The sequence below is a fragment of the Quercus lobata genome, chromosome 12 (assembly GCF_001633185.2).
Source record: "Quercus lobata isolate SW786 chromosome 12, ValleyOak3.0 Primary Assembly, whole genome shotgun sequence".
Classification (NCBI taxonomy): Eukaryota; Viridiplantae; Streptophyta; class Magnoliopsida; order Fagales; family Fagaceae; genus Quercus; species Quercus lobata.
Genome location: NC_044915.1, coordinates 41,551,301 through 41,567,269, shown reverse-complemented (window position 1 = coordinate 41,567,269; position 15,969 = coordinate 41,551,301). Strand labels below are relative to the sequence as shown.

Genomic DNA, 15,969 nt, shown 5'->3' with positions numbered 1-15,969 from the left:
CTTAAAAGTGTATCTTGTTTCTCTGGGATTATCGCTTCAAAATAGCTTATTAACTATACTTTATTGGTTTTCTTGATAGCCTGATTGGCAATCTTCATAGGCACGACAACCTATGTAACCAAACAAATTTATTATAGCAATGTTTCCTCTGCTTTTTCATGGACCCTTATGCTCTCCATCAATGTTAACCATGTGTAGCTGGGAAAAGCCAAACGTGGAGTGTAAATTTCTGTCTGACCGTAAATTGAATCATAGATGGTTTTGATGATATAATTAGGATGTCCTTTGACCAAAAGGAGCTACTAAATGGCTTGTATTGACATAATTTAGATGAAGAATTCTGAATAGTTTCTCTCTTACAATGAAATCTTGACTATTTTTTTACAAAAAGATAGAAATTGAACGATTGCTACCTGCTTCTTGCTTGTTTGACAAATTAAGTTACGATGTCTTCAAGACCAGTCCTCAAGCTAACATATATAGCCACGAGTAGCAGTTGCATTAAAAAAAATGGAGCTTCTAAATAATCATACGAGTGTTATGGGAACACCATTAGAAAAAGCACCAGGTCTGGAAAAGCATGTTCAATATCATATGTGCCGAAATTGCACGTGAATAGAACTGAAAGTAACAGTATCATTAAATGTGATACAATTAACAGCAAGAAAATTATATGATAATCTGGTCCACGACCACGTGTGGGATTAATGCCTAGAATTGAGCTCCATGAATGGGCTTTTATGGATCTTTGTACGTCCCAACAACTGACAACACACACACACACACACACACACACACACACACACGAATACTGTACAGTGAATTTACTTATTTTGTGAATGAAAGAGTCTTAACATATTCATTCACTGTGATGATTATGAAAGCTAAAAGAACTATCCGATCCGGTATTCAGATCCCACACTGATTTGCATGGAATTAAATTTTGTAGAACCTTAATTAATATTTCTTTCAAGTATGGGCAATCCATGTGACTCATAAATAAGCATATGAAGCCGCAACAGTTGCCTTCCACTTCAGCCCAGTCCCGTTTATATGCAAATCCAACCAAGTTTGAAGATTTCGAAGATTCATATGTTGTAAGCATTTAATGCAATATGTAACAAATGTCTTACACGTGGTTTTGTTGAATGAAAGCAAAGGTCTCGGGGGGTGGGGAAGAAAAGAAGTAAACTCTTAAATTAGTACATGGGAATGGTATTGTGTCAATAGCTTTCAACTTGTAGGGACACTAGCTAGATAGGACAGTTCCAGGTTGTGCTTAATAATGTAACTTTAATATTTTATGGATTAGATTTATAGTGGGTACAGAAAATGTTGGATACACACAAAATTTGACAGTTGTTTTTTAGAAAATTGAGATTGATGCAATATCTGTTTCATACTTCTTTGACTGGAAAATGGTTTGGAATTGGTATAATGCCTAACTTATAGTATATTTTGTCCTACTTATGTGACATTATATTTATATTTATTACATCTAAAAGCTTAAGATAAACATAAAGATAAAGATGAAACACTCAGCGAAGGTACCCTTGTTTACTTTGAGAATTCTCAGTGTCTGTCATGCAGTTACTTCAGCTTTGTGGTTTCCAGGTTTATCATTATGTCTTGATTCGGTTATTCTTTTAACAGTGAATTTCGACTGTGCCAAGCAACCCTATATGCCGATTGCCGAATGTGCATCAGCCCAAAAAGGCTCATAAAACAATCTGTGTCTGAGGTACTTGTGGGAAAAATCAAAACCAGACCAAGGCTGCTAAATGATTTTCCTGACTTCTTCTAGATAATCCTAGGAAGTAACTAATGGGTACCGACTGTTGTCTTGGGTTTTCATGGTTCTTACTTTATTTGTGTAGGCACAATTTTTTTTTAAATTTATTTATTTTTGATCTAGTTAGGGCATGCACCAATCATCTATTTTTTTTTTTTAATTTATTAAAAATTGAAAAAACTGTAAAATAAGTAAATTACTTTTTTATTTTCACATAATTTTTTTTTCTAGAATGGATAATTAATGTATACCTTAAGACATACATTAGTAAAACCCTTTTTCTAATTAATACTACTATATTTCAACTAATATTTTAGCAGATTAATTAATAAGTTTTCAACAAAATCCTATGTCCAAATACACAAAATCTATTTTTAGCTTTCTTCTCTTCTTTTTTCCCTCAAAGGAATTATGCCCTAAAATGTAATTAAATTGGCCTGATTAAGGTTTTATTTGTTACATTGTTTGCCTCAATAAAATTTATACACAACTAGCTTGTAACTCCATGCATATGCATGGATATACTTAAAAGATACACATTAATATGCATAGTATAATTCTTACATATATAATTTAAATATTATTGATAGTCATTTTTTTTTTTTTTTTACTCTTTAAAAAGTCTTGTAAGAATGTTATTAGGTAGAAAATGTAAATTGTATATATTTTTTAAAAATTTTATGTTCATTAATTCTAGATTATTTGGTTTTTGTACACAATAACTCACTTGAATGAATATTTATGATATGACCTCATATTTGATTCCAAAATTAAGAAATAAAACTCTCTCTAAAAATAAATAATTTAAGAAACATGGCACAAAATTGGACTTCAATTGTAGAATCTAATTGGATTTTCTCTAAATTTTACCTATATATATATATATATATAGGTTATAGATGACTTATAAATTTAAACTGTTTTTAGTTATAAAAAAAGGCTCATAAATATAAAATCATTCAAACTCTCTCTTCCTCTAATTTTATATATAGTGTTAAATATATGATTATGTTTTTTATTATTCATTTATATTGGACTCCTCGTTTTCTACTCTAAATTAACTCATTTGGCACAAAAATTAAAAAAATTTGATTAGATGGGACACGTACCGTAAAATTAAACTCTAAATAAAATCCAATTTTTTCACTAAACTAATTAACTTGGTACAAAAATTTAAAATTTTTGATTAGATGGAACACGTGGCGCAAAATTAGACTCTAATTGAATTTTAATTTGAAATCTAATTAGATTTTCTATCAGCATTACCTATTAATATATATATATATATATATAGATGACTTATTAACTTGAATTGTTTTTAGTTCTACAAAAAAAAAAAAAAAGGCTTATAAATATATAATCATTCAAAAATTATGTTTATTTTATTTTATTTTATTTTATGGTTTACTTATATTGGGCTCCTCGTTCTTTACACTAAATTAATTTATTTTGTACAAAAATTAAAAAAATTAGATAAGATAGGACACATGTCACAAAATTAAATTCTATTTGAAATTTAATTTTTACATTGAATTAACTCAATTTAAAAACTTAGATTAGATAAGAAACGTGGTGTAAAATTAAACTTTTAATTGAATTCTAATTTGAAATCTAATTGAATTTTCTCTTAGCTTTACTTATTATTATATATATAGATATATAGATTATTCATTGTTAGGAAATTTAGAACCCGGTAGGTTGATTTTACCAATTTTTTATGTCAATTCAATTAGTTAGCCAATCATACTCTGGATTCTGATTGCATTAAACAATGTACATAACCAATATTGCACTTTAGAGTTTAGATTCATTAATGTAGTTGGTGATGAAGAGATTTACTTGACACAAAACCTTAGGCCCACAACAAATAAACGAATCAATCTCCCTCTCTAATATCTGCTAAGGTTGACTTAAGTGTTACCTTATATATTTTGCATGCGTAGTATACAAAAGCGAAGGCATAAGTAGTCGATCAAGGGCGGGCCTGAATTTCAGTAATCTCGAAGCTCGATAGGTCAAGTGCTGTCGTGTTTATAGTCAAGTTTAAGGGAGAAAATGGGCAAATGCCCCTTTCCAAAAAAAAAAAAAAAATTAGCATTTTGTCCCATTTCCCAAACTAATTAGGGAAATGCCCTTATTATAACTCGATTGTCCAAAAATCAAGTTTCAAAACACCACTATAGAGTCCTTAAAACATCACTATAGGTATGGGTGATGACACTTTAAAAAAAAAAAAAAAAAAAAATTTGCATGGATGAACTCGAGTTCCAAAACACCACTATAGGGTTTTAAAACGTCACTATATGGTTCCTTAAAAAGCCACTATAGGGCTCCAGAAGTTTTTTTATTTGATTTGATTTGATTTTTTTTTTTATTTTTAGTTTGTTATAACTCGATTGTCCAAAACTTAGATTAGATAGGAAATGTGGCATAAAATTAGACTTTTAATTGAATTCTAATTTGAAATCTAATTGAATTTTCTCTTAGCTTTACTTATTATTATTATATATAGATATATAGATTATTCATTGTTAGGAAATTTAGAACCTGGTAGGTTGATTTTACCAATTTTTTATGTCAATTCAATTAGTTAGCCAATCATACTCTGGATTCTGATTGCATTAAACAATGTACATAACCAATATTGCACTTTAGAGTTTAGATTCATTAATGTAGTTGGTGATGAAGAGATTTACTTGACACAAAACCTTAGGCCCACAACAAATAAACAGGGGCGGCTTGATATATTTGGGGGCCTAAGGCGAAAATTGATTATCTTGTTTTAGATGCAAAATTACTACTAATTAACATAAACTATGTAGATTTTTTTCTTTTTTCTTTTTATAGAAATTTTATAAACAGAAAAATTTTGACAAAATTTTTCATACTTATTAATATGGTAGATTGATAATAGTAAGTAAAAGAGTGGTGTTAGTGGTAGACTTAAATGAGAACTAGTAAAAGTTTGGTAACTAAACTCTTATTATTATTCTTATTTTTTTTAGAAGTACAACATTCACAATATATTTTTACAACAAACCATAGGTTTTAAGTTGCTTTTTTTTTTCTTTGAAAATATCACTATAATTATTTTTTTGCCATCAATAATAGGTTGTAACAACCTGCTACTTAGCATAATTGTAAAAGTGTTGTAAAAAATATTGTGGAAATTGCATTTTTCTATATTTCTTATTTGTTTTTCATTTGGTAAAAAAATATTATTTTATTTATTGATTATAAATAACCCTATTGGTTAAAATTTGGGGGCCTTTTTTTTTACTTGGGGCCTTAGGCAACTGCCTCTCTTGCTCCACTATTCAGCCGACATTGCAAATAAACAAATCAATCTCCCTCTCTAATATTTGCTATGGTTGACTTAAGTGTTACCTTATATATTTTGCATGCGTAGTATACAAAAGCCAAGGCATAAGTAGTCGATCAAGGGCGGGCCTGAATTTCAGTAATCTCGAAGCTCGATAGGTCAAGTGTTGTCGTGTTTATAGTCAAGTTTAAGGGAGAAAATGGGCAAATGCCCCTTTAAAAAAAAAAAAAAAATAGTATTTTGTCCCATTTCCCAAACTAATTAGAGAAATGCCCTTGTTATAACTCGATTGTCCAAAAATCGAGTTTCAAAACGCCACTATAGGGTCCTTAAAACGTCACTATAGGTATGGGGTGATGATACTTAAAAAAAAAAAAAAAAATTGCATAGGGTTTTAAAACGTCACTATAGGGCTCTTTAAAAAGCCACTATAGGGCTTCAGAAGTTTTTTTTTTTTTTTTTTAGTTTGTTATAACTCGATTGTCCAAAAATCGAGTTTTAAACTGAAACTCGATTTTTAAAAAGTCGAGTTTCAAAAGAGGGGCATTTCCTTAATTAGTTTGGGAAATGGGGCAAAACTCTGAATTGTTTTTTTAAAAAGGGCAAAGGCCAATTTTCTCCCAAGTTTAAGTGAAACTCAATTTGTGAAGGAATAATGCTAGAGATATAAACTATTTTATAAAATATTTTACAAAGTGCTGATGTGGTGGGTGATTTATTGGTAATAAAAAAAATGATATTAATGATGGGCCTAGATGAAAATCAATAAGAGGTTAACCATATCAATACTTTGTAAAAATGTTATAAAATAATGTGTGTTTGTAGTACTACTCTTTTTCCAATGCAATCTAGCTAATAGTAACAGAATTTTCAGTAAGATGCTTTTAAATCTTTGTCTTGATCTTCATGTATACCACCAAAATTAAATGACCCTACATTCGAGTAGGGAATATATCATAGTACAATATTATTGGTGTATCTTGTATTAAAACATGCATGATACAAGTGCTAGCTTGATCACTGGCAAATAATTTCACCATATATGTCACTGCCTCCGTACGTGTGCATATCCTAAGCTGGGCCAAAATGGGGATATACCCCTTTCAGCCAAACTTTTCAACAAAATGCCCCATTGTCTAAAACTATTTATGGATATGCCCCTGTTTTATACTTGATTTTCTAAAAATCAAGTGTCAATGAAAAACTCGATTCGCCGAAAATTGAGTTATGAGCAATCAAACTTAATATTAAAAAAAAAAAAAAAAACTACATGGAACTTGAGCTCCATGCAAATTTTTTCAAGAAACTCAATTTTTGGTAAATCGAGTTTCAAAATAGGGGCATATTTCTAAATAGTTTCAGACAAGTAGCATTTTACTGGAAAGTTTGGCTGAAAGGGATAAAACCCAATTTTGGCCCCTAGAACTGAATATCTTCCTATCAAATGTTGGAGGTGGTGAGAAATATCAAATTAAAGATCTTGAGGGCCTGTTTGGTTTGAGCAAAAAATGGTGTGTTTTGTATTCATTTTCAGTTTTTTTTTGTGGGACCCATCACTAAGAAATTCCTTTGGCTTTGTATTTGTATTCAATTTTCAATTTTAGTATCCAAAAAAAATTAGATTTGAATACAAATATTGAATACATTTTTGGTGTTTTTATTTTCTTTAAAAATATTTGGTGTTTTTATTTGTATTCAGTTTTCAATTTTAGTATCCAAAAAAAAAAAAAATGGCTCATAAATATATAATCATTCAAAAATTATGTTTTTTATGGTTTACTTATATTGGGCTCCTTGTTTTTTACACTAAATTAATTTATTTTGTACAAAAATTAAAAAAAATTAGATTAGATGGGACACATGTCGCAAAATTAAATTCTAATTGAAATTTAATTTTTACATTGAATTAACTCAATTTAAAAACTTAGATTAGATATGACATGTGGCGTAAAATTAGATTTTAATTGAATTCTAATTTGAAATCTAATTGAATTCTCTCTCAGCTTTACCGATTATTATATATATAGATATATAAATTATTCATTGTTAGGAAATTTAGAGCCCGGTAGGTTGATTTTACCAATTTTTTATGTCAATTCAATTAGTTAGCCAATTATACTTGGATTCTGATTGCATTAAACAATGTACATAACCAATATTGCACTTTAGAGTTTAGATTCATTAATGTAGTTGGTGATGAAGAGATTTACTTGACACAAAACCTTAGGCCCACAACAAATAAACGAATCAATCTCCCTCTCTAATATCTACTTAGGTTGACTTAAGTGTTACCTTATATATTTTGCATGCGTAGAATACAAAAGCCAAGGCATAAGTAGTCGATCAAGGGCGGGCCTGAATTTCAGTAATCTCGAAGCTCGATAGGGCAAGTGTTGTTGTGTTTATAGTCAAGTTTAAGGGAGAAAATGGGCAAATGCCCCTTTCAAAAAAAGAAAAAAAAAAAATCAAGCATTTTGCCCCCTTTCCCAAACTGATTAGGGAAATGCCCTTGTTATAACTCAATTGTCCAAAAATCAAGTTTCAAAACGCCACTATAGGGTCTTTAAAAAGTCACTATAGGTATGGGGCAATTATAATTTAAAAAAAAAAAAAAAAAGTGCACGGAACTCGAGTTTATGGACCTCGAGTTCCAAAACGCCGCTATAAGGTCTTAAAACGTCTCTAGCTCCTTAAAATGCCACTATAGAGCTCCAATTTTTTTTTTTTTTTTTTTTTAAATTTTCATTTTGTTATAACTCGATTTTTAGAAAGTCGAGTTTCAAAAGAGGGGCATTTCCCTAATTAGTTTGGGAAAGGGGGCAAAACGCTGGATTGTTTTTTTAAAAAGGGCAGAGGCCAATTTTCTCCCAAGTCTAAGTGAAACTCAATTTGTCAAGGAATAATGCTAGAGATATAAAATATTTTATAAAATATTTTACAAAGTGCTGATGTGGTAGGTGATTATTGGTAATAAAAAAATGATATTAATAATGGGCCTAGATGAAAACCAATAAGAGGTTGATCATATCAATATTTTGTAAAAATATTATAAAATAATGTGTGTTTGTAGTACTACTCTTTTTCCAATGCAATCTAGCTAATAGTAACAGAATTTTAGGTGAGATGCTCTCAAATCTTCATCTTGATCTTCATGTATACCACCAAAATTACATGACCGTACATTCGAGTAGGGAATATATCATAGTACAATATTATTGGTGTATCTTGTATTAAAACATGCATGATACAAGTGCTAGCTCGATCATCGGCAAATAATTTCACCATATATGTCACTGCCTCTGTACGTGCGCATATCCTAGAACTGGGCCAAAATGGGGATATACCTCTTTCAGCCAAACTTTCCAGCAAAATGCTCCATATCTAAAACTATTTAGGGATATACCCCTGTTTTAAACTCGATTTTCTAAAAATCGAGTTTTCAATGAAAAACTCGATTTGCCGAAAATTGAGTTACGAGTAATCAAACTTTAAAAAAAAAAAAAAAAAAAATTGCATGGAACTCGAGTTCTATGCAAATTTTTTCAAGAAACTCAATTTTCTAAAAATTGAGTTTCAAAACAAGGGCATATCCCTAAATAGTTTCAGACAAGTGGCGTTTTACTGGAAAGTTTGGCTGAAAGGGGTAAAACCCAATTTTGGCCCCTAGAACTGAATATCTTCGTATCAAATGTTGGAGGTGGTGAGAAATATCAAATTAAAGATCTTGAGGGCCTGTTTGGTTTGAGCAAAAAATGGTGTGTTTTGTATTCATTTTCAGTTTTTTTTTTTTGTGGGACCCATCACTAAGAAATTTGTTTGGCTTTGTATTTGTATTCAGTTTTCATTTTTAGTATAATAAAAAAAAGATTTGAATACATTTTTGGTGTTTTTATTTTCTTGAAAATGAATATAGTGGTATTTTCGTAAAAAAATCAAATTTGTGAGTCCCACTATCACTGACTTGTCACGTCAAAGAACTCTCTCTCTCTCTCTCTCTCTCTCTCTCTCTTTGTTGGTGGTTATCATAAAAAAAAAATAAAAAAAAAGTGAAGAGAAAGACAAAGCAGAAAATAATATAAAAAAAATAGATGGAAAAAAAAAAAAAAGTACAAGATTTGAGTACAGAAAATGAAAATAGAAAATGAATACACAACCTCAACACAAACCAAACCAACCCTAAATTTGGAGATGGTGATAACAATATCAGCCTATCAAGCTTGGCTTGTTTCTACCATCTATATTTGATTCGATATCATATGGTATGACCCAGGTGGTCGAGGCATTGAAGCCACGGAACGATTTGGAAAATCAAAAAGTGTGGCCGTGGATTTAAGTTCCCTATCATTCATTTGTTTGTATGATAGCTAGAGGCGCTTGGATTCACAAATTTTAACCGTGGCGACTGATAATTGAATATGGGACCAAACACAGTTTTTCATTAACAGCTCATGTGTGAAGGTACAATCATCACTTTCTAGAAGTATATACCATATGCAAAATGAGGATGTAAGAGGATATATGATACTATTTACTGGGACATAGAATTTAAAACATGATCATTGAGGCCGCCTTAGCTAGGAAGCCAAGAAAATTAAGTATTGTTTATTGTTTTTTAGGTTGAGTAAGAAAGTAAGTATTGAAGCCGCCTAGGAAGCCAGGAAAGTAAGTATTGTTTAGTAATTTTATTTTGGCTAGGTAAGAAAGTGAGTCGTTGGCGGCAAGAGCATATTGGAGAGACTCTAATTAAGTAGTTAATATAATATATATTTGTATAGGAATATCACTTGACCCAAAAGTTTAAGTCTATGACTTAGGCCCAATTATGTTATATTAATTATTCAATGTGAGACTTTAATAACAATCTTTTGCTTATGTGTGAGTCTTTAACTATCTATGGGTTTTTAGACCTCTATTTAAGCCATGATCAAATCCTACTCACTCATTCCTTGACCCAAAACTTAACCCTATAAGTTTGAACCCAAATATGTTATATTAATCACTTACTCTTATCATTATTATTCAATGTGAATGTGAGACTTCAATAACAATCTTTCCCTCACATGTAAGTCTTTGGCTATCTATGAGCTTCCAGACCTCTATTTAGGTCATGAATAAGTCATACTCACTCATTCCTTGAACCAAAACTTAAGTTTATGAATTTGAATTCAATTATGTTATATTACTCACACATTCTAATCATTATTTAATGTGAGGTATTACTCATATGTTTATTCCCAACATAATTATTGAGGCCGCCCTAGGAAGCCAAGAAAGTTACCTATAAGTTGCCTAGACATTTGACTGATTGCGTGAGACTTTTATCTAAATAATATTATCTCTAACCTAATTTCAGGTTAGGTAATCTAGTAATCACATATCAAGCCGTACTCATGAATCATAAAATCAATTCCATGATTATCATAACATAAATACTGTTCTAGTCGCTCTCCAAAACGCATGCAGTCCTATTTCAAGTTTTTTTGGTTTTTGTCCTGTACTATTTCAATTGAATGAGTACAATATGCATAGGATCTAAATGCTATATAGATTCTCTATAAAATCCAATGTATTTACATCATTGATCATCCAATTAAAGTCACATCATATATATATTTTTTAAACAGAAGATTTTTTAGAGAGTCGTTGTGAAATTCAAAATTCAAATCCATACAGATACGATGGCATGGCTAAATAATTATAACACATTTTATGAAGCTCTTGTATTTATCGTTTGGCCGGGCATTCACAATGACAGATTTTATGCATTTACAACAATAAAATGTACTATTCATAATATGTACGATTCATAAAGTCTTACAATGATAAGGACCGTATGTCTATGATGGAAACTGCTTAATAATTTTTTTTTTTTCTTTTTTACGGCATATCATCTATAACAATTAACACGTAGGGTAAGTTCATTTATTATGAATTTTGATTAAGCCACTGTGTAATCGTGGGTGACCACAAATTGAGTGCCACAGATGGACCTTGGGTGCGACATAGTTGTAATGTGGTTGGGACCCAGGTAGGGTGTGGATCGACTCATGTTTGGTGGCACAGATGTAAGTAAGGAGATCAATGCAACTACTACCAGTCTAGAAGGCTCTGTATTAGACAATCAGTCCATTCTTATAGGCCCCTACAACAATTATGTGGTATGCACTGTGCACCCCCAAGAAAAAAGAAAAATAAGGTTTACAAAAAAAGAAAAATGCTCAAGGATGCTTTTAGAGCAATGGTTAACAACTTATTTAAATAAAATTTTTATGAAAAAAGAAAAAAAAACAATTAATATTTTGACAACTTTTTCTATTATCCATAAAAATAGTGTCAAAACTTTCATAAAATAGATTGTTAACCATTATCCTAAGGACACTCATTAGCACGACCCAATAAACCATCATTCTGTTTTCAAGACTTCCAAGTGCTTGATGAAGCTTCTGATATTTTTGCACCTATAATGTCTTTATCTTTTAGTACTCTACTGAAAAAGAATTTTGGGACATTTTCCGTGGAGCAAGGTAAAGAATAAAGATAAAAGAGTGCGGAAAAGGATAAGTTCATATCAACACCCTATCTTTGTTGTCCTCTTAATGAATTCAGGTCTATGTCTGTGGAAATTCTACAAGCCTTTATATATGTGTTGAAAGTTGAAACTACATGTTGATATAGGCATCTGTTTCATATTTTTCAGTGCTTCAAACTGCCTTTGTTTTTCATGGTTACAACATAATTAAGTCAATTTATATTTTGTATCCTTTCACTTTTGTTACACGAGGCCAAAAAGAATTTGTAGGGATATGGTCTTTTTTGTACAATAACTTATTGATTCCGATAAGAAAACATTTTGGACAAACAGGTTAATTTAAAGGTCTTGTTCATTCAATGAGACAAATAAATTTATAGGTCTTGATAATTTATTTTATTAGTAAAGTTTCTGATAGTTGAATAAGAGATTTGAAGTTCAATTCTCGCTTACACCAAAAATCAATTGATATCTTGATCTGATGATAAAGAACTATTATCAGTAATGGCCGCCATATGTTAAAAACTATCTTAAAAAATTAAAAAAAAATTAAAAAGAAAAAAGAAAAAGAGAGGAGGCAACATAAACCAAGTTTAATAATACGCCATAATACCTTTTTCGTTTCATTATTTGTGCTAAATATATGGCATAGTACCTTAAGTCATATTTGTAAGTGCCATGACTATTTTTAGAAGTAGCTTGCTAGAAAAACAAGATGCTTCAAGTAGAAACTTGTTTCTGACGGCACTTCTCCAATAAATGAGATAAACTACTGTAGTTTCTCTTTGTTGTATTGAATATATAGGACGCATTGTGGGATATCATTAAAGAAAAACAGTTAGCAGAACTGTAGAAGCTTGGTGCAATGAATAACTGGAAAAGTTTTTTTTGCGAGCGATTGATTGTATTAATCGCAATGATTTTTCGGTTGATGAATTGGGTCCATGGTGAAATCTCAAAAGCTGTTTTGGTTTGAGTCCGGACCAAATGAATATGGGCCTCCTGTTTTTGAACAATGTCATATTGTTGACTTTTAGCGAAAAGATAAAAGATGATAGTGTTAAGGAAAAATATTATAATGTACGCACAGTATATATAATGTTCATGATTTTACATCCGATGTCTACATTATTTTAAGTTTTTTACATTTAAAAAATGAAAGCCGTGATTTGTACAAATGATTTACATAAGAACGTGTGTGAAAATTACTGTCGCATTGTTAATTATACACTAACAATAGTTTCCAGGACCTCAAAAATATCAATCATAACAAAGACATCTCAATAAAATAATACGAAAGTGGCAAGGGTAGACCTCCTAGGTTGCTACCTCAAATTATAAAGAAAATGGAGAGTGTATGTGTATCCGATTTCGCACCAACCAACTTGATCAAACTTTTTTTTTTTGATAATCCCAACTTGATCAAACTTGTGATAAAGATTTGTACAGATGATTTACATAAGAACGTGTGTGAAAATTACTGTCGCATTGCTAATTATACACTAACAATAGTTTCTAGGACCTCAAAAATATCAATCATAACAAAGAGATCTCAATAAAATAATACATAAGTGGGAAGTGTAAACCTCTTAGGTTGCTACCTCAAATTATAAAGAAAATGGAGTGTATGTGTAACCGAATCCGCACCAACCAACTTGATAAAACTTTTTTTTTTGATAATCCCAACTTGATTAAACTTGTGATAAAGATATATATATATATATATATATATATATGAAAATGAAAAGGGCAAAATGGTGATCTGCGTGGGTGTATGGGGTTGGTAAATAGAGAAGAAGATGAGATCATAAGATTAAGAAGATAAGGGATAAATGAACAGTGCAACATAGGTGAAAGTAGAAAAGATCAAAAAGTTGAAAATTAATGGGGTTGCGTGGTACCAGAGAGAGGGGACCCCATTCTTCTTCCATAGGGTCTACTGGCCTAGCAGGGTGTCCCATTTCTTTTGCAAACCTCTTCTCTCTCTCTTTCTCTCTCTCAAACCTTATAAGTGTTGTGTGACTCATTGGGAAATGATGGAAAAAAGGGCCTTAATGATCAATCACAAGGTGCATTCCCTTTCTCAGCTTATATAACCCTCTTTTCCTCTCATCAATTCAATTCCTTTATCTTTGCATATTAAACCCACTTCATTGATCTTTTCAATCTTTGTATACAATCCAAACTGAAACTAGTCCTCCTCATTGTCTTTTTATTCTCTCTTTCACTTCCAAACAATAACAAGTAACTGTTTGACCAATAAGTGAATAAAAATGAGCATGAATGAACTCCAACAATACTCAGAAACAGAAAGCACTTCAAACTCAAACCCATCATCCCCATCCTCACCTCAACAACAACAACAACAACAACAAAACCCAAAAAAAACCAAGCGTAATATTCACGAGCGTGACTCAGGAAAACACACAGTGTACCGTGGAGTCCGCATGAGAAACTGGGGCAAATGGGTGTCTGAAATCCGCGAGCCACGCAAGAAATCACGCATATGGCTCGGAACTTTCCCAACTCCAGAAATGGCCGCTAGAGCTCACGACGTTGCTGCTCTTAGCATCAAAGGTAACTCTGCCATTCTCAATTTCCCAGAGCTCGCTGACTCTCTGCCACGCCCTGCTTCACTAGCCCCACGTGATGTTCAAGCCGCGGCAGCCAAAGCAGCCCAGATGAGCAATTTTGATTCTTTAGCTCCTTCGGCTTCATTGTCTACGTTGGTTTCAGCGATGGACTTGTCTAAGGAGTCAGAGGAGTTGAGTCAGATTGTTGAGTTGCCGAGTTTGGGGACGAGTTATGAGTCAGAGCAGGATTTTAGTAAGGAATTTGTGTTTGTTGACTCGGTTGATGGGTGGGGGATGTACTCGCCGCCATGGTTTCAGACTAATATGGAGAATTTTGGAGCAGAGACTAATGTGATGCTAAATAGCTTTGAAGGTTTATTGTGGGAATGTTAATTGCTCTGCTTTTGTCATTTGTGGATGTGAATGTGAGTGTCTTATCTAATCTTTTTTCTTTTTTTCTTTTGGTTTAAAACCCTTCTTCTTTTTCTCTCAAGGGTCTAAAACCTCTCTTTGTCTATGTCTCCGCGTGGGTTTTATGTGTGTGTCTCTGTATTTTCTGTGATTAATACTAATCTTCTCTTTATCTAGCTAACTGTACGGTGTTAGGATTGGGAAAAAGGAAAATCAGAAAATGTCAATAATTTGCTTGGCTTGATTGGTGTAAAGTGTTAGCAAATCAAAGCTTCTTTCTCTAGTATAATAATGTAGCTCGAACTCCCAAAAAGGTTCAAAGTCTCGTCTAAGATATATAATCTTGTCCATGGTTTTGTATCAAAAACGTAAACGAAATTCTATGAAAAATCTGGTAAAAAAAAAAAAAAAAAGTGAAATTTACCATGTTGTTAACTTGTTATCTTTCACCTTCGTATTGTGCTTTTCATTATTGAATTAAGTTAAAATGAAAAAGCAATCACAAATATATATTTATAATATTCAATTTTGACAACAAATTGAGATGGAGATTTGAGAGCCGTCCGATATTGTTTCTGATATTATTTTACTAATTATAAATAAAAAAATATGTAAAAATATATATAATATTATTTAAAAATTAAAAATACGTGTTTTTTAATCACGTACCAAACACTTTTAGTTCTTTTCATAATTAAGTGATACTAACCTACCAGTCTTATGAGCAATCGCAAACATAAAAAACGTCAACAAATGCTGTGCCAAATAGCCTAGGTTCAGCTCAAGAATGGTCCCTAGCTATTCCCCTACCCCTTTCACTCATGGACTTCAATTCTGATGGTTTTGAATGTGCAGGATTTGGTTTCATGTGTAATTCTACTCAAAGTAGGGAGAGAGGGGACCGTACCGCTTGGGTAATGCAGAATTTAGCTTTAATTGGCAGAAGATGACAGATGGGTGAAACATTGTGAGCTGGGATTCTGAAGTGACACTTAAATTTTCCCAATGGGGTACCACCAAGTGTCTATCTTTTACTTGTTTTTGCCCCCCATTTGACCATTTCTTTATGCTATCTCTTGCATCTTGTTGAACAGGGCTGACATATAGCAAGCTATAATTTGGACCATTTCTCTGTTAAGGATTAATAAGACGAATAGTGTCCATCTATGATGGACCATTGATATTGTTTTCAATTTTTTTCTTATGGTGGACAAGAGACAAATTACAGTACAGTAGGCAAGCCACACGACCTTTCTATAGCCATAGACCGAGGAAAAACTCTCTCTCTCTTAAATAATTATGTTGTTGAAAGCTTGGCATTACTCTTTTTCTAATGATGATA

The 15,969-nt window shown here is 31.7% G+C and overlaps 1 protein-coding gene across 1 annotated transcript; it reads left to right on the top strand.

Moving 5' to 3' along the window:
* Nucleotides 1-13,390: 13,390 nt before the first annotated feature.
* On the top strand, nucleotides 13,391-15,056 carry LOC115972605 (dehydration-responsive element-binding protein 3-like). The gene has a single exon (XM_031092936.1). It carries the CDS (start codon nucleotides 13,917-13,919, stop codon nucleotides 14,607-14,609), a length of 693 nt encoding a protein of 230 aa, XP_030948796.1. The 5' UTR covers nucleotides 13,391-13,916; the 3' UTR covers nucleotides 14,610-15,056.
* Nucleotides 15,057-15,969: the final 913 nt, after the last annotated feature.

Bases quoted from the DNA above. Each gene is read 5' to 3' on its own strand.
- LOC115972605 (XM_031092936.1), top strand. From the start codon at position 13,917: ATGAGCATGAATGAACTCCAACAATACTCAGAAACAGAAAGCACTTCA.